This window comes from Epinephelus lanceolatus, chromosome 5 (assembly GCF_041903045.1).
Source record: "Epinephelus lanceolatus isolate andai-2023 chromosome 5, ASM4190304v1, whole genome shotgun sequence".
NCBI classification, from domain to species: Eukaryota; Metazoa; Chordata; class Actinopteri; order Perciformes; family Serranidae; genus Epinephelus; species Epinephelus lanceolatus.
The window spans coordinates 37,187,519-37,213,663 of NC_135738.1; the positions used below are offsets into that span (position 1 = coordinate 37,187,519).

General features: G+C 41.7%; 1 protein-coding gene across 3 annotated transcripts in view; it reads right to left on the reverse strand.

Annotated features, from left to right (window-relative positions):
* hipk3a (homeodomain interacting protein kinase 3a) overlaps positions 1-25,886 on the reverse strand; it is a 30,241-nt gene extending 4,355 nt beyond the window's left edge. The window contains exons 1-16 of one of the 3 annotated variants that reach the window (XM_033634638.2): positions 25,480-25,886; positions 21,148-22,184; positions 20,664-20,855; positions 20,355-20,536; positions 10,264-10,387; positions 5,790-5,909; positions 5,129-5,215; positions 4,632-4,816; positions 3,495-3,660; positions 2,924-3,047; positions 2,650-2,744; positions 2,332-2,486; positions 1,858-2,001; positions 1,410-1,778; positions 1,034-1,195; positions 648-922 (exon numbers count right to left, since the gene is read on the reverse strand). In XM_033634638.2, the coding sequence (XP_033490529.1) occupies positions 648-922; positions 1,034-1,195; positions 1,410-1,778; positions 1,858-2,001; positions 2,332-2,486; positions 2,650-2,744; positions 2,924-3,047; positions 3,495-3,660; positions 4,632-4,816; positions 5,129-5,215; positions 5,790-5,909; positions 10,264-10,387; positions 20,355-20,536; positions 20,664-20,855; positions 21,148-22,182 (3,415 nt within the window). In that variant the 5' untranslated portion in view covers positions 22,183-22,184; positions 25,480-25,886. Of the gene's footprint in view, positions 1-647; positions 923-1,033; positions 1,196-1,409; positions 1,779-1,857; positions 2,020-2,331; positions 2,487-2,649; positions 2,745-2,923; positions 3,048-3,494; positions 3,661-4,631; positions 4,817-5,128; positions 5,216-5,789; positions 5,910-10,263; positions 10,388-20,354; positions 20,537-20,663; positions 20,856-21,147; positions 22,185-25,479 lie in introns of all 3 variants that reach the window. The other 2 variants (XM_033634635.2, XM_033634637.2) reach the window with 2 other exon arrangements.
* Positions 25,887-26,145: the final 259 nt, after the last annotated feature.

Sequence of the window (26,145 nt, forward strand, 5' to 3'; positions counted from 1 at the left end):
ATGATCAAACTTGCGTTGCCTTGGGATATCTGGTTCACTAAAGCTTACACAAGATGTTGACCAATTTCAAATGGTGTACACATGCACATTTAAAAGAAACTGTTAACAACCCTATCTGACTGTGCATGTATAACAGACCTGCTTATGTCCAAATATTTTTTATCTTTACCCCTCAGAAACTTTCCTTGAAGAAATCCTCTACTGATGGAGGGAAAGCCATAAAAAAGACTCTCTAGCAATGTTAGCATTGCCTACTATGGATGCATCTTTAAGGTATTGGTACAACAAGGCCAGTTCTCTGGTGGTGTCTCTTGATCACCTGTTAAAGCCTCTATGACCCACTAGGGGGCGATAAGCCCCCACTGCTTCCATATGACCTGCAAAGCAGAAACCGCCAAAGCACAGGTGATAGACCACAGGACAGGTGGTAGAGTGAGGACACATTTATGGCAGAACATTTTTCTGGGTGTTAGTGACAAACAGCATTTTTATTACAGAATTAAATTCTTTTAAGCTTGTATATAAAAAAACAAAACAACTAACAATAGACACACTTCTTTTCTTCTCACCTATGAAGTCAAAGAATACATAAACATACAACCAGAAATATTTCTTTCCAGTTGGAGAAGATCAACATTTCTACTGACCTGTTCTCTGACCGCGCTGCTCTGTCCCTTGACTGTTGTTGTTCTGGACTCTCATTGGTGGAACCACCATGGTCCTGATGCCACGGGGGCTCCTGCCCTGCACTGCAGGGGAAGGCAGTGGTGCTACCATGGCAGCCAAAGGTGGGCGGTTGTTGTGGTTACTGTTGTCGAGGTAACGGTAGGGACTGTTGCTGCGCGGGGAGGTTGATGTGTCGGACGTGGGGGAGCCTTCCACTGTGTCACAGCCACTCTCGTGGCCGTCGTCCTCAGACATGCTGAATTCAGAGGAGACACAACATTAAGATGGCTGCCACTCACAAGTGTATTTCTCTTTGCAGAACATTTACCAGTTATTTGGACATAAAGTCACTTCCACAAATAACTACCTGTTGGGCCTCTTGCATGGTGAGACAGAGGGGCTGGACTGAAGAGAGTTGGAAGCAAAAGAACTGGTGCTGAGGCTGCTGTCGGGGCTGCTGAGGGAACACACTCTCTCCATAGACACACTGGTGTTTCTGCATGCCTCACACACACACTCCTCTTTACACCTATGAAGATAAAAATTAAGGTTAGCATTTCTGAGGCTCATGATAGTAAAATTGTCATGAATCACTGAAGTTTTAGATTTATAATCTGTATTCCAGACTTTTTCAGAAACCAGACACATCCTGTTAAAGAGGCTCATTCGGCTTCTGAAAACTAATAGGTTGTCTGAGTTTTTACTACCACCACCCTATTTCCATTGTTTATGATATTACTCACTCGCTCAGATGGCACCTCTGAGAGTCTTCATCCTCTTCGTCCTCCCCATCAGTAAGTTCACTGCGAATGCTGATCACACTGGCAGCAGGGCTCGGCGTGTCACCCATCAGAACTGCCACCTCTCGCTGTTGTTGACTGGACAGGTCCAGCTGGCTGTTACCATTTGGTACCACTTCTTTAAAGCAGCTCACTTCCTCCTCCACATCATTTTCCTCTTCATTTGTGTTACGAACTCCCAGTTGTCTGGTTTCCACCAGAGGCTGCTCCCTCTGAGGCTGCTCTCTTCGTGCCACTGCCTGTCCAACAACATTGGCCATCTTGGGGGTCCGACATGCTGACACATGGATGTTGTTGGGGTGGGACAGATTCCTTTTAACACAAAAGTTGATATATTACAAACCAGTAAAATGGCAGAGCAGTTTAACTTTACTAAGGAGCAGAATCTCACCTGTTGTGACTGTGTCTGTTCCTCTTATTGGCTGGCTGGGGCCACACTACATGAGCTATGCCAATGTTGATTGGCTGATGGGCAGAGAGGGCTGGCATCTGATTAGTCAGGAGAGGCTGTTGCATCACTGAAGTGTAGTGGCTGCTGTGGGGACGCAATTTCCTGTTAAGTTATCAAAAGATTTTTAGATTACATGCTACACTCTGATGAAAACAAACAAAACTGCAACAATTCATAACAATGTTCTAAATTAATATTAAAGCTACAGTTGTATTTTATTTTGAATAATGGTTAAGTGTATAGCTACACAAAAATTCAGTGTCTTTAGCAAGTGTTCAGCTGTGTAAACCATTTGTTGGTTTACATTACATTTAAGAAGTCAGGTTGCAACACAAGCATCTTTGCCTAGTGGAGGTCTTAAAAAGGGAATTTCCCAAACTTTAAGTTTTGGTGACTCAGAGTAAGGTGACTCACCCCCAGTCGCTGATTCTCTGTGGGCCAGCTGTGGTGTCGTTGGTAAGGGAGGAGGGGGGTGGTGGAGGAGGGTGAGAGGGAGGAGGACCCACTGGAGTCATTTGCTGCCACGCTGCTGGGACGAGGAGCTGCTGCCCTCGGTTGGACCAGGCCTGCTACAGGGACAAAACAGGAGAATGAGGGCTATTTTTCAAATCATCTGTTGATCCTCACATCAGATCTGTATTAACTTCACCACACTTAGTGCCCGATGTTGCATTAAGGTTGACTAAGATGCATAAGCAACACACCTATTTAGAATCCATGTTTGGGTCTTACCTGAGCAATCACACCAGGTCTCACAGGTAAGGGCTGTATAGGAGGGGCCTGAGTTACCATGGGAACAGAAAACCCTGCTGGTTGGTTAAGGTTACCTAAAAAAAAAAAAAAAGCATAAAACAAACCATCTGTCACACATGCAGAACAACTACACTGTTGAAAAATATAACAGCATATTGGCGCTGTGGCAGCACTTATTTGCATTTCACTTTATACTGTAAAAGATTGAGAAATGTATTATGTAATAATTGGGAGCAGCATGCAGTCTACTTACCTTGCATGGTGGGAGGGCAAAGAAGAAGGGCAGGTGGGAACGAGTCAGTGCACCCAAACTGACCATTTCCTGTTGTCAGAGCTATCCCAGGATGCAACACTGAAGGAGCTGACTGGTTCATAGCCTGCATTAGAAGAGAGTAGAATGAAAGAGACAGAGTGGCAGGTAGAGAGGAGAATATAGCAAAGAAAGAGAAAATGTGAAAAGAATAGTCATGAGATGGATAGACAGAGGAGAGACGAAATCAAAGAATATACATGGAAAAAAGATTAGCAATCAACAGTGTCACATGTGACAGAAACACAAAGAATAATATTCTGAGATGATAAGAAACAGTGGACAGAAAAATTGCTGAAGATTGGACTTATTTACAGCCGTTTATTTATGTTCTCTGTCCTGACAAAACTGAGATGTCACCAAGAAACAATGTGTCATAGCATAATTCTAAATGACAAAGATGAGAGACAGCACTGATGGTAGTTTAAAAAGAACTCAGTGTGAGGTTTGTAACTCAAGATCTTTGTCACACTGATACAAATGATTACTGGTGCAATGAAAAATAGTATCTCACTTGAGTGTGGACTGGTATGTTGCCGTAGCCCAGAGGGAGGCCAGAGGAGGCAGTGGGGGCTATCGGTGGTCTTGAGAAATGAATGGTGTTCTGATTCAGAGCGTCAAACACTGCATTGGTGGGCCGACTGTGGCACATGTCCATGATGCGGAAAGATGACTGCACACTGGAGAGAATAACAGAAGTGGTGGTGAGGTAAGGAGGGAAGTTTTAGGGCTGGAGTTCAAACCACAGTCAACAATCAGGCTATAATACATGAGAGGGTGTGTTTAACTGCCATTACTGGCATGACAGTAACGAGGCAGGGCCGAGTCGCGTGAATCACTCTTATGTGTAATGTTGTGATCATACAAGTGTTATCAACAAGTTAAAAAATATAATCAAGATGTATTCATATTGTGGGACACTTCACTTTCAAAAATGAAACACTTTTTGCTCATGTTATCTTAATTTTCATGGAAATGGTTGGGACCGACTAATAGTTGAAAAGAAAAAAAAAACACATCACATCAGTAGACTCCTTTGTAATGACACCTGGTTTACTTCTATACCACGTAGGCCTACACTTAGTAACGACCTAGCGACAGAGATGATATCTAGTCCCTGTTGAGTCAGCTAGCGAACTTGATGAGCTAATGTTACTGCTTTGTAGAAACTGCAGAATTTCCCAAACTGAATAAACATCACACACATAAGCACAAAATTGCCATGCTTACTCAATCTTGCTGTGACTAAGATTTCTGCTGAAGAATTATTTTTCCTTGGTCTGATTTCACATTGAACAGTTAACTACAGGGCATCGTAAAGTCCAAAAGTCAAGATTTATTGAAAGAAAATAAATAAATAGATGAAATCATGTCATTTATGATTCAGCTCTGGAAGTGACAATGTTGTCATGGTAATGGCAGAGTAGTATTTTTAGTGATGAGCACGGTGTGCTGTCATGCTGATTCATCATGTTCTAAATGTCTAATTGACCAATCAGATTGCCTAGCTGGATCTACTTATTGTCTAAAAATGCATTTACACCATGTCTTTGTACACTGCTAGTTACTACAGGAAAGAAAAACAACAGAACACAAACAAGAGCGTGCAAGCAAACACATTTCGTGTTAATGTCAGTTGTAGCAGCCTTACTGGTTGCTGTGTGGGTAGTCTAGCAGATGAGTCATAGTGAGGAAGGGGTGATTGAGGACGCTAGCTGGAACGGTCCTGTCCTCAGCATCGATCAGCAGCATGCTCTTCAGCAGAGACACAAACTCCCTCCTGTCTGCCTTCTCTGCCTGCATGTCACTGTTATCAGGACTCAGCACCAAGTTCACCTGACAGATGGAAGCAGTGAGACAGACAGAGAGAAAACAATGCATATGAGAGCCACACAGGGCAACAGCTCATGTCACAATTAATTAAAAAACAGGAAGTGCTTGAACTGATCCACTGATATGGTTGTTCTACAGCTACAAAACAAGGTTCAGGGTGTTTTGAGATGTGATCATGAAGTTTAGCACATTTACAAGGATACATTGTTGTATATTCGAGCATGAACCTAAAATTATCTGTTATCTCTTGTCACTCTTTGGTTTCATTTGCATGGTTTGAATTTGATTAAAGTCATTTGATCTGGTTGAACTCACGTGTGCTATGTCATCCAGACAGCTGAAGATGTACTTTCTGGCCTCTTTGGATTTAAGTCCTGTCTCCTTCTCATGCTCTTCTGTTGTCTGGAGGAGAAATATCAACAGTAAGATTAGAAAAAAAATGTTTTTGCATCTCTGTGTGCTGAAAACTACCACCAGATTTGTAATGTTTAAATAATAAGGAATGAAAGTATTACATAAGGTCTACACAGGCAATGGGAGTAAACTACGTGTTTTCATGTCAATCTGTGTGGTCAGAGTGTTAGGCAGCTGAGTTTTTGCTGGGAAGTACTGGAACAGATAAACATTAGGCTCACATTCATTTAAAATTTATTTAGAGTCAGCCAGCAGGTAGTCTAAACACAGTTTCACATTTCCTAAAGCTTTCCTCAGGGCGTGCTGGCTTTGTCTTGTTTTGAAAAGCTTATGCATCTGTTTCCTATCGGTAATGTTCTGCCACTTCTTAATTTCTTTCCTCCCTCGCTGCAAGAACTTTCACTTCAATTTTCACCGAATGTCTGCTACTTTTTTCATTTCTAATCTCATCTACCCCTTATCATATGTGGTTGACAGGAGGTTGTGTGCTCTGTGTTTGCAAGTCTTTTACATGTTTGCACAAACCCTTCATGTATATGTTTGTACATTTGTGTGCAGGTACCTTTAGTCTCCAGGTGGCATATGGAGAGTCGGACTCTTTGGAAAAGAAACGAGAAGTCTTGGTCCCCTTGTTGAGCAGCTGCTCGGTGGGCAGGCCCTGAGTCTGAGAGATGTACCGGATCTGAAGCAAAAGAAAAATATAAGTACAGTGAAATAACAAAGGTGAGAAATTAAAAAGGACATGGAAAAATGTGGAAAGAGAGAAATGCAAGACACGCAATACTTTTTACTGTCGATCGACTCATACCACGAAGGGGATAAAGCAAATCAATGTGTTTATGGTTAAGAGGAAGAAAAACCATCAAGGCCAGAAATGACTAACATAAACTGGCTGATAAAAAAATCCAATGGTGTACTGTTATTCAAGCTTGCATAAGGCTATCTTTGAAAAACAACACGATGCAAACACAACATCTCCATCATGTATATTTATGTTCTACTCTGAAACTTGGAGTTTGTCCAACAGCTAGTCTATAAGTTGCTTGTTATCTAATACAGCACTTTAACATCCCTGCACTTCAACCTTTAGTGCCCTGCCAAACGGACATAGATGGAGCACTTCACAGGCCCAAGGCTGATGACGCACACAAGCCACACACACACACACACAGGGGGGAGTCAAAGGTTACTGATAGTTGTCTGCAACATTCAGCACAACTTCCTAACAATAATAACAATTTCACGCACTGAAAATTTTGAGCTTTTAAACCCATTATTTCTTAGAAAAAAGTGTCCAAGTAGTATAGTCCAAGCCTAATCTTCAGTTTTTTATTTGAATTTTAAGTGACAGATTGAAATGCAGGGCTCTGTGTACATGCACTGGTGCATGTAACTTTTAAAATTACACGCACCAATTTTTTCTTTCTCTCTTCTTTTTTGGCACTTGCACCACAGCCTGATGGCCAACTTAGTCTGCAACCTATTAAGGGATTTGTTTTTTACTGACAGTTCAAATAAGAGGTATTTAGACAATGTTATCATGTAAACTGAGCTGACTTTCCCTTAAATTTTATCAAAAAGTGTACCATAAAATAACTTTAAGTTTTACATGATCATAGTCAGGGTCATCCTTAGTTAAAATGTAAAGTTAAAAAAAGTTCAAATTTAAAAAAATAAATAAATAAAAAAATTACATTACGTTACATTATTTGAGCCGACCTTCCCTGTACAGTAATGTGCTGTGAAACTACTTACACAGTCATAGAAACATTTAGAGCATAAATTCATTGGGTTTCTCAGCAAACCTAAAATGAGAATGGTTTATCACAATACCTCTTTTTTTAATGATGTCACATATTCAACAAGACTAATTTAATATATGATGTGTGAGAAGGAAGAAAGATTTCTAATCAATGACAGGTGTGATTTCCAGCACCATTTGATTTGCGAGTTCTAAAATGCACTGTGGGAAATTGACATACAGTCAGGTCCATAATTATTTGGACAATGATACAGTTGTCGTCATTTTGGCTCTGTACACCACCACAATGGGTTTTAAATGAAACAATGAATACCTGCTTAAAGTGCAGACTCTCAGCTTTCATTTAAGGCTTTTTTTTCCAAAATTGTAGTATGAACCGTGTAGGAATTACAACCATTTCTTCACACAGTCCCCCGACTTTAAGGGCTCATAAGTATTTGGACAAACTAACATAATCATCAATTAAACAGTCAGTTTTAATACTTGGTTGCAAATCCTTTACAGTCAATGACTGCCTGAAGTGTTGGACACATAGGCATCATCAGATGCTGGGCTTCTTCCCTGGTGATGCTCTGCCAGCCCTTTACTGCAGCCGTCTGCACTTCCTGCTTGTGTTTTGGGTGTTTTGCCCTCAGTTTTGGCTTCAGCAAGAGAAACGCATGCTCAGTTGGATTCAGGTCAGATGATATGACTTGGCCGTTGCAGAACATTCCACTTCTTTGCCTTAAAAATGTCTTTGGTTGCTTTTGCAATATGCTTCAGGTCAATGTCCATCTGCACTGTGAAGCATCGTCCAATGAGTTTTGAAGCATTTGGTTGAATCTGAGCAGATAATGTAGTCCCAAACACTTCAGCTTTCATCCTGCTGCTCTCCTCAGCAGTCACATCATCAATAAATACGAGAGAACCAGTTCCACTGGCAGCCATACATGGCCATGACATAACAGTACCTCCACCATGCTTCACTGATGAGGTGGTGCGCTTTGGATCATGAGCAGTTCCTTCCCTTCTTCCTTCTCTTGTCTTCCCATCATTCTGGTAGTTGATCTTTGTTTTATCTGTCCATAGTATGCTGTTCCACAACTGTACAGGCTTTTTAGATGGTTTTTGACAAACTCTAATCTGGCCTTCCATTTTTAAGGCTAACCAATGGTTTGCATCTTGTGATAAACCCTCTGTATTTATTCTAGTGAAGTCTTGTCTTGCTTACAAGAGCAGCAGGATGAAAGCTGAAGTGTTTGGGGCACCATTATCTGCTCAGATTCAATTAAATGCTTCAAAACTCATTGGATGATGCTTCACAGTGCAGATGGACATTGACCTGAAGCATATTGCAAAAGCAACCAAAGACATTTTTAAGGCAAAGAAGTGGAATGTTCTGCAACGGCCAAGTCATATCATCTGACCTGAATCCAACTGAGCATGCATTTCTCTTGCTGAAGCCAAAACTGAGGGCAAAACACCCAAAACACAAGCAGGAAGTGCAGACGGCTGCAGTAAAGGGCTGGCAGAGCATCACCAGGGAAGAAACCCAGCATCTGATGATGTCTATGGGTCCAACACTTCAGGCAGTCATTGACTGTAAAGGATTTGCAACCAAGTACTAAAACTAACTGTTTAATTGATGATTATGTTAGTTTGTCCAAATACTTATGAGCCCTTAAAGTTGGGGGACTGTGTGAAGAAATGGTTGTCATTCCTACACGGTTCATACTACATTTTTGAAAAAAGCCTTAAATGAAAGCTGAGAGTCTGCACTTTAAGCAGGTATTCATTGTTTCATTTAAAACCCATTGTGGTGGTGTACAGAGCCAAAATGACGACAACTGTATCATTGTCCAAATAATTATGGACCTGACTGTATGGTTCATTTCACTGGAGTTTACCAGATATGTGCTGACTTTTCCAAAGGATTCATTCAGCTTTCTGGCCTGCCCTGTCTTGATCACCCCTCTCAAAATTCCATGATACTCCAGAAATTCCATGACCAATGGAAATCCTACATTGATAGGTTATACTGTGTGTGTGTGTGTGTGTGCGTGTGAGCATGAGTGCACGTGCATCGGTCTACGGCCCAGAACAAACACACTGACTGGCCAGAGGGCACTGGTCTGAGAACCTGCTGATGGTGCACTGAACACTCACCACAGTGTGCGTGTGTGTATCTGTGTGTGTCTGTGTGTGTGTGTGGGCGCACATGTCTACCATCAGGCTTATGTTTATAAATACATTTTGCTGTGTAGAGTGGAACTGCAGTGAGCCTTGGCATAGCACAGCATACTTTTGGGGGCTCAATGTGCACGCGCGAGTGTGTGTCCTGGCATGGCCTGGTGGTACAACAGCGCTGTCAGTGCTCAGCGGAGCTCTAACCGCCACTATCTCTGACTGATGATTGTTCAAACTGCTAGCTGCTGCTGGAGGCACCAGTGACCCCTCGTTAAAAACAGATACACACATTTGCATTAAACAGGGTCTACCCAAACAAAACATCAATTCTTGAAAAAAATGCTAATGATCAAGAATGTGTGGTACTGGCGTGCACTATGAAAGCACAGCCAATTTCAAACATTTGGTCTGGCAAAGACGCCTGAAGAGAAGATGTCCATAGAAGGTCAAATATCATTTTCTCTCAACCTAATAAATGCCAGGACAAGACAGTACCAGGGTGTCCAAGAGTCTTTTTCCAAATTTCTAAACTCACAGTAAACATGATGGACTTAATTCTGGCCTACTCAGAGTTGCCTATAGTCAAACACAGGGTAATCCTGTACTGCTCTGTGAATGTGATGTGAGCCTTTTCCCATGCTCCCTCTCCCTCGCTGGGGGACTCCATTTAAAGTCCCAGTTGTGTAGTTCAGACCGCACAACCCTGTGGGAAGATCATCACACATTGCCAAGAACAATTTCCTGATACACTCAGCTCAGATTAGTATTTGGTGGATTTCATGCTGGATTTGCTGGACTTCAGTCATACAGCGAGAGAGAGATCAGGGAGCAACAACAAATACAGGTTTAACTATATAATGAACATACTGTTGAGTTTTTGCCCCTGGGAAATCTGCATTATACACATGAAATATGTATTATGTAATCTCTGAAAAATGTTATTACTTTCTGTTTATTTTGTCCTCTTAACTCTCTCTTCCTCAATAGGAGAGAGGGATATATCTTTATCTCCCCTTTACCTCTCCCCTGGAGTGTGTGTGTGTGTGTGTGTGTGTGTGTTTGTGTGCGAAGTAGCTAGCAGTTCTTGCGTGTGTGTGAAGAATGTTACCTGGTCGTACTCCAGTGCTCCGGGGTAGAGGGGCCAGCCCAAAAAGAGCTCAGCTATCACACAGCCCAGTGACCACATGTCTATGGCCTCGCAAAATGGCAGGCCCAAAATAATCTCTGGAGCCCTACAGAGAGAAAAGAGAGGCAGAATAGGTTACTTGTGGGAGTTGGTCACCATGTAAAGTTAAAAACTAGTCATTCTGTCACAGCCTTGGGGGGCAACATATCTATGGATTCACAAGATTAGCAGGGCTCGGGCCTCTGTAGCTCTTGTTGGAACAGCAGAGAAGAAAATGTTTCTAGTGAACAAAAAGGTAGGGTAACTAAGTGGATAGTGCGAAACCTGTTAACCATATAAAATCACTGTTAGGAGTATCTCTGGATTTAAAATAGCTACTGTGACTCCACATGGTGTTTACTGCATAGAGAGCTTAGGCAGCTAGAAGACACGTTGCTTTACCTCTCTGTGACCGTAACCAAAACCCAAACATCTCAGCAATGACAATTCTATTTCAAAAGCACTACATCAAATTCCTCACCAGGAAGTATAAATTCAACAGCAGAAGTATTTCAGGGTGGCACCAAAAACTGAACACGGTAAGAATTTATTCCAGGGCTGTTGAAGGGCATCAAATTGGTGTTCCTATTCTTCTAGTATTTCAGTGTACATTTTCATATGATAAAGTCAGCCCTCAAGCACAGCACTACCTCGTTCTCATAGGTTTTACATTTTATAAAACAATAATATAAAGAGATACGCACTAACTTAAGCTTAAGAACACTATAAAGCATGACACATAACTGTCTCTATGCACAAAATTACAGCCTCCTTATTCAGGGATCACAAAGTGAAAATTACACCCAAATGACGTGCACGCTGTGTTACTGCAACAAAGAACTAAATCTCTTCCAAGGAACGGACTTTGCCACTTACGCAATTTAAATGAGACTAATAATCTTGCAGCAGTAGTGCAAGGCAGTGTATGAAAACAATGGGCTATTAGGCCTGGACACAGCAGCTGAGCAACAGCGCTGCAAATAGTAACCACTGCTGTGACGACCACGGGGGAAATGACTGTTGCCAAGCAACAACCGGACGCAAGACCATAATGTAACAGTATTACAGGGTGATAAATGGGGCCACTCAATCATTCAAGGTTCTGTGTGTGTGTGTGTGTGTGTGTGTGTATGATTGTGAACATGTGTGTTTTTGTGTGTGCATGTATGTTTGTGTGTAAACAAACAATTGCAGATGTCAAGTCCGTCACATTAAAAGCACAGCACCATGCTTTTTGCCCTCCTTGGCCCGGAGGAGGAAATTACACTTTGCTATTTCCTATTACTCCTTCAAGAGGAAGAAGTCCTGTTATGCAATACCAAAAAGAGCCCTGGAGGAGACTCCCTCAAACATTTACAGAACAATCCTGCAAAATGAGGACTGAGAATTTGATTGCGGTGTTTCTAGTTTTAAGTGCTATGATAAACAGAGCTGGAATTGCCCCCAATTTGAACATAAAAAGGAACCTTAAGCAAGGACAAAGAAAATAACATAAAAAACAAAACAAAAATAATGTGAATTTACACAGATTTTAAGAGCAAAGAAAGATAAATATAATAATCATCAATCATAACAAAATTAGGACAAACTACACAAAGCTTATGAGTTAGCTCTGCTTCACTCATGCAGCACAAACTTAAGTTTAACAGAGGCCAAGTTAGTCAGTTGCTCCAGATTACAAAACATTTTATTATGTTAACGTAAGAAGAGGAAACAGAGATGGGAGGATCTGGTTTTAACTACACTTTGGTCTAACATCCATTGCCTCTGGTGTTGCTTAATGTTTAAGGGGTTTTTTTTAGTAAGATTTGAACATCTTTCTAGCGCTTGTACAGCTCATCATCCCATAACAAACACAACACACCCCGCATGCACACACCCACAGGTGTTTGGCAGCCAGACCAGGTTCCAGAACTAACTGTTCACACTAGAGAGCTGCAGTTACAACAAGAACAAACATTGCAGACTGTACGGTAATACACCTCTGCTGCGTACAGAGAACTGTGATACTGAACTGAGAGACATACACACTTCAGGTACGCATGTATCTGAGTGTGTTCAACATGATGAGAAGGGACTTGCTACAGGACATGTGAGCCCAGTGCTTCAACACGTGTGGACAAAGCTGATCCTTGATGATCACATATGAAACACATCCCACTAAGGCGTGGGACATGTGTGGGACAGCGGATCGAGTTACCACATATGAGCACCAAGACTGAAAGCAAAGATTGCCTGAAAGACACCACTAGAATATCAAACACAAGTGTCATGTGGTTACTTTCTGTTACATTTTCAAAATGCTCACACAAAGCCCTATCTTGTTAAAGGACTGCAACACAAATTAACAGTCTCTATTAACACGCGTGCTTTTAAATTAATGGACTAATCTTGGTTTTATGTTGGGATTTCAATGCATGCTCACATAAAGCAAGAAAGGCAGCAGTATTTTAGAAAAAGACAAAAACTAACCAAGGACAAAACCGTAATTATTTAGGCTGATAAGTGAAAAAGGAGCCTGCAAGTAAGGAACAGGGAACTTAGCATCATGTTTACACACATGCACCACTAACTGAGTGATCATGTATTATTCATAAAGCACTACGTTTGAGTCCAGCAGGTATGGGGTCCAACGTCATATGTAGCTTCCCTAATGACCATGACAACAAATGAGGACAGACAACAGTAATCCACAGACACTGCTACATGTCTTTTTTTTATTTTATTTTTTTTAACTGTTTTACTTCCCCACACGTCCCTGTTGTGTTAAAACCACTCTTCTTCTAGCCTTGTATTTTGAAACTGTGGAGTGAAACTGACAGTGTGAGCACAGTCAGCAAAACTCATCTTAACACCTGAATGCTTTTTAGAGAGAAGGCCGAGGGCTACGTGTCACTGCCTACTCAGGATATGACCTTCCTGTTCTTTCCAAAGAGGACTTAGCAAGAAGATGCATCTGAGCATTTACATCAGTTAGTTGAATAAATGTGCAAAACATGAACTATTGCAGTGCGACAGTGCTAGTGTAAGACAACACCTCTGTGACAAAGAAATCACACCCAGGTGAAGGAAGCCTAACACAACCTGCCTAAATCTGTAAGCATGCTAAGATGATAGCCATCCTTCCTTCCACCTGATCTACTCAACTGAATTATTCACATAGCCCAGTGCTCCATTTTCATTGTGGGAGGTGGTTTTACGTCACCGGCCCCCACAGGACTGAACCGTCACCTCACCAGGCCCTGCTGTGTCATGCTACCATGGCAACAACACATTGGAGCATGACAAGCATTGAAAAGCTTCAGCCAGAGAATTCTACCTACAGAGTTCTGCATATAAAACAAACAAAGTCCAAGTTCGTATCCATTTAAGTACAAAACATTATCATGATGACTAAGCAAGATCTCTGCGACAAGGTTGCACCTCTTTGCTACAGGTGAATAATTCTAGATTCTGCCTGCACGGATTAACCACTTCCTAGACGAACAAACCATATGTCATTTCATCATAAATTACGTAAAATGCATCTTTATGCAAATCTATCCACCATTTTCCTGGCTCCCATGATACCTTTGCGTGAACTACTGGGCATGAAATACAGGCACGACTTCCGGCGCTGAACCAGACATGGCGTTTTCCAATAGTAACGGTACGCTAATCCTTTCTCCTGGAGCGGGAAATAAAACATGAGAACACACCACCTGTAACACCTCAGACTAGTTAATGTGATCAAACCTCTGCCATCTCTGACAGCCACCTCAAAGCATCGGTTGTTTTGCTTTTTTACCAGGCACATTAGCATTTAGCTTGCCTTGCTACATTAACATAATGCTAAATTTAATGGAGCCTGAGCTAGCTCACAGTAAACATCTTCTCCTTCTTAAAGCCAGTTTATGATTTCTTGTGACTCATAGACAGTAACACATTTTGTAGACATGTAACATAATTCTGAAATAATTTTAGCGCCATGTGAGTGCATAAACATGACGTTTCCTACCTAATACTGTTGCTGATTTATTAGAGTGAAGACACAATGCTGAATTTGGAAGCAGACCTCGGTAGTTAAGTAGTAGTAGTGAAATAAATAACTCTAGGCATTCATTTTATATGATATGAAAGAAGTATTGTAAATTAGTAACACATTTTCAGCCTAGATGCCTTGAGGCTACTGAGTTTATTTTATAATGGGCAATTTTTTAATGTAGGTTAAGAATGCAGTCAAACAGGGAAAGACAGAGTTATCACGTGCTGACATAAGGTGACCAAAGACCTGTTATTGTCTTCCGCAAATTCTGATTTAATACTTCTCTGCTCTCAAAACTCTTTTGGTGTTGTTATTTCTGTTGTCATTCCAAGCATGTGAAAACATAGTGTTTAGATGACAGTAAGATGTGCATGAAAATACAGGACAAATCACATCCCGTAATGATTCAGTAAGAGATTGGCATTTTAATTCTCAATACGGGATGATCTGGTATCATAGCTGGGGGTTGAAAACCTATTCCTCTCCTTACCACTACTACTACAAACTTACCACAGTCTGGTTGCTAGTAGGGTCAGAAACACAGAAAGGACATCAGGTGCCAGAAGTCCGCAAAGAGTTTTAGAAAATGCTAATTTGACAACTGTTTAACATCTGTTTAAAAAACAAGGCTGTATTTGCTAAATTGAAGGCAAATTACTTTTGAAGAGATCCATCGTTTAGCAGTTAACCACCAAGATTGCTGCCTCCGCTATCTCACCTTAAGTTGCACCCAGAATCATTTCTACAGTAACGCCCTGAGGAATAAGGTAGATAGAAGAACACAATTTATGACAGTACAAATGCCAATAAACTGGAATAAGCTTTCACTTGAGGACACTTCAAAATGCAAGCAATGCAACTACTGCACATGCTACGACCTGAGTCACAGACACCCCAGTGAGTCAGAGATATGGCTAAATTCATACACAACCACGGTCCAAATCAAATTCTGTTTGAACTTGCTTAAAAACTAATACTGCTGCCAGCAACGCATCTTTTCAGTAAACAACAGCCTAACATATTGAAAGAAAAAGTGTAGTGTATTAATCAAGCATTGCTACTATAAAAGATACTACAGCAACTGCCTCCCAGGTTACTCATTCAAGGTGGCGGCATGCTACAGAATAATGATGGATGGAAATGTACTGACAGGAGGAGTCAAACTGAGGCAAGCCCCACTAGCAGTGCTGCACTGTGGCCTTTAACTCCACTTTGTCAAAGCTAATAACTGAACCATAAGCTGTTTAAATCATAAGTATGCTAGTCCATTAATTATTTTTAAAATCCCCAAGTTCAGATAGACAACACAGACAAAAAAACTACTGAAGCACCTGAGTTATACTTATGCAAACCCTTTTTTAGTATTCATGGCCATGCCGATGTGACATATGTCCCATCAATGTTTGTTATATGGTAGCGGTTAAAAGGCCCAATCTGCTCATTTTTTGAGCATCAGGCAATGAGCATTTTGAGTCTCTCATGTGTTCTTTTACTCCACAAAGGGGACCATGTTGGTAAACAAACCTTTAACAGCACCAGAAAATATTAACAACTTGGATTCCGATGTTGTCTAGCATTGGTCTGTGCATTCAAACTAGTTCAGTTACAGTTTGTGTGGGAGTGATGAATATAACCCTGCATTTATAATTGTGATCTCAGATTGTCTTTAATGAGAATGTGAGGACAACATCAATTTTACTGCCCCTTGGGGTTTTCTTTGTGTCTCTAAAAACTGACTTTGGCATCAAAGCCACACTGCTGGCAATGCTACTACCTATGGTTGTGGAAAATCCAGGGAAAACCCCAGAGCTGTAAAAAAAAAAAAAAAAAAAAAAAACACCTCCTCCTACCCACTGTGGTGAGGCCACCATTTCTTTACAGCTTCACCGTGGTAACAATACAGTGCAGCCATTATGCAATATGAGCACTGGAGCTGAGGAGACACTGTGTCCTACAAACCACTCTCCTGATAACCTGATGTACAAACAAAATGACACACACACACACACACACACACCGCTCAGGGGCTCAAATTGCGTAATCATATAGATAGGAAAAACAGCACTGTGCAATACAGTGTAGTGACATCGCCCTATGAATACATACATTTACCTAACCAGGCTTTTCAATGCATGATGCACAAAGTAAGCTCCAAATGTGTATATACTACTAGCTGCCGTTATGGATAAACCGACTACCAAACACACTCAAACAAACACACGGCGGAAGGGAGGTAAGATGGGAAGCAAATAAAGACAAAAAGCAGAGGAATGGAAGTGCTGATGTACCACTAAAGGCCAATAAGTTATTGTCTTCACTCTTACATAATCTTGTAAAACCAGTGGCCCTATACTATTTGACAAAAGGCACAAAACAGATGTTTTGCACAGCAAAAGTAATCCAAGAATATAACTGTTGCACACTGCTGGTGGCCAAAGGAAAGTACACCCGGAAGTTACACTACGCAAGATTTCAGGTCAATTGAGCTTTGTGGCCCCTGCTGGTAAAGTTAACAATCTTGACACTCCGTGTTTCCATCCTCAGAGAATCTTTTTAAATCACATCTGAGTTTAGTTATTGTGTAGCATGTTAGGGTACATTGTGTAAACTACATGAAGCACCCTGCCTTGGCAGCTGTTGCACAGACACAAGCACACATACAAGCACACCCAGGCACACACAGGAATGTCTGATGTTTTTTCCTGGATCTAAATGTGGGTTTTCACATACCACATTCTTCCCTGGCCCTCTGTGTCCTGAGTGACCTCCCTAAGATTCAGTGCCAGCCCATTTCAACTGCACTATGATCTCAGCGTTGCCGATGCTACTCAAAGACAAAACACACACAAGCACACATGAACGCACACTCATACACACTTAACCAGGTCAACTGCAGAGCAAAGCCTTTATGTTATGTAACAGCTATAGCTCCACTCTCCTCAGCTCTGAGAGGGGGGCCTCGACAGTGGCATGGTTCGTAAAAAAATGGAGAAGTTGCACCCAGGGTTAACACGGACATTTTGGTGCTCTGAGGCTCTTCGTTTTTACATTTGGTCTAAAGGAGTTTGCTTCAGGACAGAAGGCCCGTGATTCATACACCACAAGCAGAAATTACACTTAAAATAACTAAGAAAATGTGCTCCTTATAGGACAGAGTGTAAGGATGGATGTGTACTGTCTATAGCTGCAGATATACCCAGTATCTCAGCAGCATTTGTCACAAAGTTTTAAGAGTTAGCAACAGTTTATCTGACTCAATCAGCCGACTTGCTGAAACTTGCTTTTTAGAGCATAGGTGAATGAAATTGCCAGCTAGTTGTTCAGAGGTTTATGAAAAGGAAGTACTTTGCTTTGAGACAAGCATAAACGTCATTAAACATGTCAACTGCCACTAACTTCCACTTGCCAACAAGTCCACAATGACTCATCCACAGTTTTCAGCACATTTCAAATGAGAGAACAAGTGATTTTGTTAAATGCATTGTGTGGCATAATGTGAGCTTACGGCTTAATAACGTAAGTTCTTTTGCACAACAATGCGTCTTGAAATTCACAATCCTGTTTGCGTTTCGTAAGCACATTCTCCCTCTCACCCCAGCATTCGAGACATGCCAAATATTTCATGACGCCGTTCCTCGTATAAACATCTCAGTTCCTCTACAAGTTATGCAAGAGCAGCAGAGTTTAGGGCGTGACACGCTGAACACAGATCAGACATACATGTATGCAGGCATGGATCCAAAAACGACAGAAACAGAGAAAGACGTGGGGGGACTATGCACTTCGTGGAGCTCCCTGTGAGAGTGTGCAGGTTAATACAGAGCACTTCACATTACATAAGAAGAGCAAAGGCCTAAACACATAAAGCTGGAGAAAGACTTTACTAAACCCTGTGGGAAACATAGAGACACACACTCATAAACAACTATTACCCATGGGACTAAGTCAGCTAAGTGTGTTGGCATATCACAATGACATGACATTTCACTGCATGACATATCTGATCTTCCTAAAAAGTACTCTGTCCTGTCAATCTAATTGCTGAACATTTTGTACAATTTGAAACCTGCCAAGTTCCCTCTGAGGTGTGCTGCTTTTTCTTTCTAGTGGTTGTTTTTGGTTTCTCTAGAAACAAACCTGGCTAGAAGTAAAAATAAAATACATTTCACTTTCACCTGTGGGCTGTTTCTTCTGGGTCAATAGTGTAATGTGACCTATGTCTTATCTGAAATTCCTAAAAAACCTAATCAACTATAAACTGCCAATCTGTAATCTGGCCTCCACGCCTGAGCGAAAAACAACAACAATTGCCCATGTTTTTACAGCACAAAAAAGCGATTCTTACACAGTAACACCAAATATACTAGATCCTCAAAGCAAAGTTTCAGAACAAAATTAAACATGGTAAATGGACTGCATTTATGTAGCACATTTCTAGTAGGGATGCACCGAAATGAAAATTTGTGGCCGAAGCCAAAGCCGAATAATATTAAACGCTTGGCCAAATACCGAGTTCCAAATACCGAATATTGTTGTTTAGTTTTTCACTAGTTTTTGCAGATGAACCCCCTCCAGATTAGTGTTGTCACGGTACCAAAATTGGATCCCACTGTACGATACCAATGAAAATATCATGGTTCTGAGTAGTATCACGATACCACAGCGAAAATGAGGCAGATGTGCCTTTTGTCATTTATAAAAAGATCACTTTTCTATAATATATTCAATGGAATAAATTACTTGCTGACTTATTCATACTTCAAAAACAGCATCAATGAGTGATGAACATAGAGGGGATCAAAATAAAATAAATAAATAAAATAAGAATCAACCAGCCACCCTCCTCCCCTTCATAAGTAAAGAACAGTCCCTCCATAAGTAAAGAACAGTCCCTAAAGTGCGGTGAGGTTTGTGGGCCGTGAACGGCTCGTTTCTCCTCTGACACGTCACATACCTGTGTTCGGCTGGCTCAGCTGTTCAGATACTTCTGGGCAGTCCACACGCCAAGAAGAGGACATTATGGGAGCCAACTTCTCCGCGCCGGTAAGCCAATGGCCACCATATTTGACAGGAATACATTACTGTCTGTGTCTGTGACCCCCGTTCAACCCACAATCGGTGGGATTCGCCTTTCGTTTCTGCTGCTGGTTGAAATCTGTAGGCTGCTCGCACAGCGTGCAGAATGATTTAAGCCTATTTTGCTCGCTCAAAACTATTTTTAGTCGCAAATACAAGTGCGGTGACGGACGGATCGCCACACTGCCGACATTTTACTCGGCCCGTCACGGCACGCTGTTTGATCGCATTATCAAAACACGCCGCTATTATTCGGCCTTGCTTTTAACTTATTCCACCGAATACCGAATGTGTGTTTTTTTGCAATATTCGGCCGAATATATTCGGTTACCAAATATTCAGTGCATCCCTAATTTCTAGTCTTAGCAACCACTCAAAGTGTTTTACAACACAGACACCATTCACCCACTCACACACAAATTCATACAAAGGTGACCAACGCTAAGCAACAAGGTGCCACCTGCTCATCAGATAACATTCTCACGTACACACTCAGCAATTTGGGGTTCAGTATCTTGCCCAAAGACAATCTGACCTTCCGATTGGTAGATGACCCCTCTACTTTCTCAACCACAGCTGCCCTGACACTGTGCTTATCCCTGGATATGGGATAGATAACTTAACTATGCACTTCCTCATTGTAAATATGGCATTTGGGTTGTAAAAATGTCACTCTGAATCTGTAGTCATTTCTGAACTGGCAAAAGCCAGCTGAATGAATCTACCCAATCACAGCAAATTATTTTTGTGGGTTTTAAAAACAGCTTTGATAAGTAACAGAGAACAAACATAACAAAACAAGTGTTAAAAAATATGAACAAGTATGTCAGTCAACTCAAGCATCACCCACTGCAGGGTGGACTTGGCTCCACTAGTTTTGAATTTAGTGAATGATGGATTATACAGAGATCTGACTGAAGGCGGAATTACTCACCTGTAGTATCTGGACTGCAGATAAGTGGAGCAGACAGCCTTGGAGACATGGCTGGCTGAGCCAAAGTCAATGACCTTGACTCTGTAGGGCTGCCTGGAGGGGTCCACCAACATGATGTTCTCTGGCTTCAGGTCAGCATGGATCAAACCCAGACACTTCAGCTTCTTTAAGGCCGTTGCCACCTGCAAAGTTTTACATACATAAAAGCAGACATGTCAAGCCTCAACAAAACACTGTCTTCTATGAGCGTGGGTACTGTATCTGCATGTATGGGTTATATCTGCACGTCTGCAACATATGTCGCTTTACCTGCTGCAGAATGGGCCTGATGATTTTGAGTGGCAGTGGACTAAACTTATTCTGTTTGAGGAAGTCATAAAGATTTTGCTCCAGCATCTCAAACACCAAGCAGGTGTGGCTGCGGTGCTGAAAGCACTCCAGAGCACGCACCACATTGTGCTCATCTGCATTTTCGCTGCTCAACCGGGCCAGGATCTCCACCTGGAGGTTCAGGAACAAGAGAGAAAATAACACAGGTTCAGTTCAGACCAACAGAGCATAAAGCAAACACTTCTTTGGCATCTAGAAAGATTAATCAGTCTCTGTCGAAATCAAAAATAGCAAAAGGAGCAGTGTTTCTGTTGTCATGTGCTGATGTGACACCCCAACAAAATAGCAGTAACAAGCAACTAGGCCACCATAGAAGCACTTTTTTTAGTTAATCCACAATTTCAACTACAACACTGAAGATACATTTTCTCTATTAACAAAACAAAATGACACAAATGCTCACCTCTATCTGTCCCTGGCGTGCATAGGATGGATGGTTCTTTAGTATTTTAACAGCCACCACTTCATTCGTTCCCCTCTTCCAGCACTTAACCACCTGACCAAAGGTGCCACGACCCAGAAACTCCAACACCTCATAGCTGTTCTTCAAGGAGCACAGAACCTCGTGCTGAACTAACTGATAGTCACCATCTCCTGATCCAGTTCTCGTCACTGTAGCTCCTGCCACTGTCTCAGTGCTGCCATTAGGCCTGATTTCGGTCCCATCCACCCTGATTCCCATGCCGGTCACGGCCTCAACCCTGCTGTGTTGAGAGGGCAGTGTCCCTCCACCCCCTACTCTGACAGTGTCTGCATTGTTCCCGGTGCTGGTTTGCAACATGGCCACAGGGGGAGGAAGTGAAGGTAGAGCAGATACCTCCTCCACTATCTGCATGGTTCTGACGCAGTTGTTCGCCCGCAGATGTTCTCCACCTTCACCTTCCTTCTGTTCACATCTCTGTGTGGCACCTGTGTCTACAAGGCTGACGTATCCTCCTACTGCTTGTACTATCCTGTTTATGCCCTCTTCCTCCTCTGCTCTGATACAGGCCCTCCTTAGTATCCCGCAGTCCAAGCCTCCTCCTGATGGAGTTCCACCACTGTCTCTACGAAGCCTCACTTCCTGTGGGCCTCTGCTCTGGCAAAGAGACTCCTGGATCCCAGCTGGACCTTCTCTTTGCCTCTCCCAGCTCTCTTGTCTCTGTAATCCTACAGTCTGCAATCCCCACTCCTCCCTCTCTCCAAGCTGTAGTCCCCTGTGAAGTCTTGCTGAATCAGCACCGGTTGAGGATGGGATAACGTTGTTGGGATAGGCAATACCGTAGTTGACTCCGATCACATAGGTCTTGGACGTGGGTCGGTGCTGAAAGGCTCTGCTGGTGTTATTACTGCGGTGAGCTTCGTCTTTGTGTCTGCTCGTACCACTGCTGCTGGTTCCTAAGGCACTTGTCTGAGCTGAGTGCAGGTGTGATGGGTAGACCAAGACTTGTGAGGCCATACCTAAAGGAAAAAAATAAATAAAACACAGCCCACATGTATCAGTTTAGTCCAGCAAAGTTGACAAAATTAAGTTTTTAGGCTTAGGATTTATCTACAAGTTTACTTAACATGCTGAAATAGCTTACACAACTTGTAAATATTAAGATGAAACATTGCTTAAAATCATGGTACAAACACTCGACTAACCACAATATTGTGTCCAGAGAAGCAAAGTGGTTAAGAGCAAAGTAGCACCTTCCCTATCACCAAACTCCTGAGGTCTAAACTGTGGTCTAAATAAAGCAATCATAAAAGCTGCCAAAGCCAATACACATCTAAGCCATCATGTCATCCTTACTGGAAAGGAGAACTGGCTCACTGTAATCGGAGATGGGGGAAGCCCATTGCATCTCTGGCCTGTCCCTGCAAGCTACACTGAAGGGTCAGTTTCACACCAAGTAGAACCGCAAAGCAAGCAGTACACCATGGGGAAATGATACATCATGCTCTGTAACTCAGTGACATTTTGCACATACACCTATGCACTGAAACAACTGTCAACTGATAGCATTGATTAATAAACCCTTCTGTCTGTGACTCTACTGAAATACTGTGTAATGAGCTATACATATTACTATTGTCATTGTTAACAAATAAGATGACAACCAAGCAACATCCTCAGCTTTGATCCATTTCAAAATAGAAGTGTAACAATACATCAATCTGGATCAATATGTTGATTCCATGATCAGCTATGTAACATTATTAATGCAACGTGAAAATATCCCATACAGATCATCATCTTTAAGATATATGCCTTTATTTTGAAATTCATTTGGCACGTCTGTGCCACCATTTGCATCCCAGAACACCTTGTTCCTAAACATTCAAACAAGGCTAGTGGCGTAGCGCCAGGCATATAATGGTAGGCAGCAAGGAAAAAGACAATGAGGATATTTACTGATATCATCTCATATTGATTACAGGCCACTGAATTAAACTGAATTGCAACCATATCATGGCACACTTTGTGATCTCAGCAAATATTGTATCACTGTCCAAAGAATCTTTATGACATTGTATCGTGATGCAACTTGTATTTTACATCCTTACTTCAAAACCCAAACCTGAGTTAATCAAATGCTGAAATACATTCAACCAAGGGAGCCCACTATGACCTGTTCTGGCTGCTGTTTTAGTTTATGGCATGTGCACTGTACAGCTGATTTAAATGATATAGTCATTTTCAAATGAGTCTACAGAATGGAAGTACTTGTTTATGTATTCAAATCGCATTTCTAAACAATATTCAAACATTTTAACCACAACTTTACATCTTCTTTTTAAAGTGACCCAAGTCTGACATCTGAAGTGTACACTCCAAACAACCCGCATGAATACATGAATATGGTTCAGATGTCTTATAAACACAGTCAAATCATTATCTACAATGGACAAATGAAAGAGAATGGTCCTGTCTTTAGCCCCTGGTAAGACACTAGTATAGTTACTAACTCTATCTGATAGTAGGAGACACAAAAAGAGGAAAAAAGCACAGGCAATTCAACCTAATAAAAGTGACCAGGAAACTCAGATCTGTGAATTTAAATACAAGTTTCTTTTGCGATACCAAATTCATGGTGTGTTTAATGATACCATATGTGATACAAATGTTGACCAAACCTGAGGAAAACAATAGAAACATCAAACCCATGTGTTTTTTCAACAGCTAACAGTCTATATTATCTGATCATTGCCACACGTGCCAGTCATGTAGGTCTGTGGCTATAGAGACAACTTGCTTTCATTTGGCTGATAATATGAAATGGAGAATGTCATAGTTAGGGTGTCACACATGACAAAGTATATCAAACTTTCAACAATAAACAATTATTTTTAAATGTTATTCATTACTTTCAAGTTTTTCTCTCAAGTTTTTTTAAGGATCATTCCTCTCCTTGCAGCAAGTCATGGCACCGTGAGAAAAGGCAGAGGCCAAGTCTGTCAGGCACACTTCCTGAATATTTCCAAACAGAGACATAGACTGTGTCTGACTGGGCCAACAACACTCAGGTCAGGTGATTCCAGTTTTAACGCTACTTCACACATGTTACAAAAACACACTCGTGAAGCTGGTTGTCTAAGGCACAGCGTTTTGTTCTACAAGAAAGGCCTGCTAAGAGCCAGTAGCCTTCCTAACTTCTGACGCCTTCACACACAGGCTCAGACAGGCCAAGGGGTGTGCCTCAACGTCAACATGGCAATACAACACACTTCATTTCTCATGACTTGTAGGGCTGGTGAGTTTTATCTGATATGTTGCTGACAGAAAATAACAAACTCTGTTATGAGCCAACTTTTCTTTAAACCATTAACTTCCTGATGCAACTGACAAAAGTCACTTGCAATAAACAAGAGAAGCACCAATATGACTGGTGTGGTCACGGTGCAAATGATTCACCCTCTGTATGCCTGGCAAGGTGTCATACCCATCAGTCAATAAGGGATACTGGCATAGGCACAGCTGTGATACCTCCTGCTCTATCCTCTCACTGCCAACCTAGGAAGCTTGATACCCCAAAGGGCTACAAGATCCAAGCCTGAAATGGAGAGCCATGACACAGACGTGTGTTTGTGCATGTGTGTGTGGTGTGTTTCAGTGTTGTAAAGAGTGCCAGCTGTATACGCAGTTTGTTACTGATCAATCTAGGAGACAGTTAACATATGGGAGGGGTGGTGTGTGTGTGTGTGTGTGTGTGTGTGTGTGTGTGTGTGTGTGTGTGTGTGTGTCTGAGGGAAGGGCAACACCAGCCTAGACACCTGTTGAAACTTATGTTACAAGTGACAGACAGCATAATAATGGGTGTGTTATACTTTGTGGAATAGGTCAGAAGTGACTTAAATGTAGCTTAAACAACCAAACTGGCCAAGTTACACTTAACGTTACTGTAAGGCAATTGTTTTTGTCTTTTTATGGTTGCCCAATCGTAACATTTTGGCTATTTCCATATATTTTCATGGTAACAACGTCTCACAAAATACTTAGTTTAAGTTACTCGAAATCAAAATACAAACAAGTGCAAGCTCTCAATAGACCCCTGAATAACAGCAGTTCGCTGTTAGCTCAAACTAATTAGCTTTCGCTGCTAACACTTGTCTGCAAAGGGGAACAAACTGAAGTTGGCTAGCTTACCAGTTAGCAAACACGCTAGCTACGAGCGAAGTCATTTCAACGTTAAAATGATATAACAGACTAACATAACCGTAATACTGACAACGTGTTTGACAACCAGTTGAGTTAGATATAATGACATACCTTCAGTAAGACCTATAAATTGTATCACCCAGAGCGTCAAGGAACAGGCTAGCAACGAGGACCCGCACCACAGTCAAATCCTGCAACGATGCTGCTGCTGCTGTTGCTGCTGCTGCTGCCATCTTGTTCAACGACGAGGAGAGACCAAGCGACTTTTCACACATTTGAAGCTTCAAATTAACGCAAATAACTCGCTATTCCGAAAGCCAGCCACGAGCCATGGTTTCCACAGCCGTCCCAGGTTTCGTCGAGCGTCGCTCCTGTCTCTATTCAGGACGAGGAATCGGTGTTTCTAAACTTTTGCATGTTAATACGCCGCGTCCCCGACAAAGATAGCTGCTGGCCGCTAGCTGTTGCTGCTGCTGGTTCGGTAGCTTGTTGCTTCTCCGCATGTGTGGAATGTTGGGGAGGGAGGAGGGACAGACAGTGAGTCTATAAATGTCACACTGTCACAACTGAGTAAAAACATTTGACTTCCATTATGTTTGAACGTTACTCCATTAGATAGGCCTACAATTAGATTTAACAGAATAAAAGTTTTTTGTGATGTGTTTATTTAATCATCTTCTGAACTGGATTTAATCATTCATATGAATTTACTGAGCTCCTTCAAAATCTGCCTACATTTGTCCAATTATTGAACTATAGCTCATATTTTCATGCACA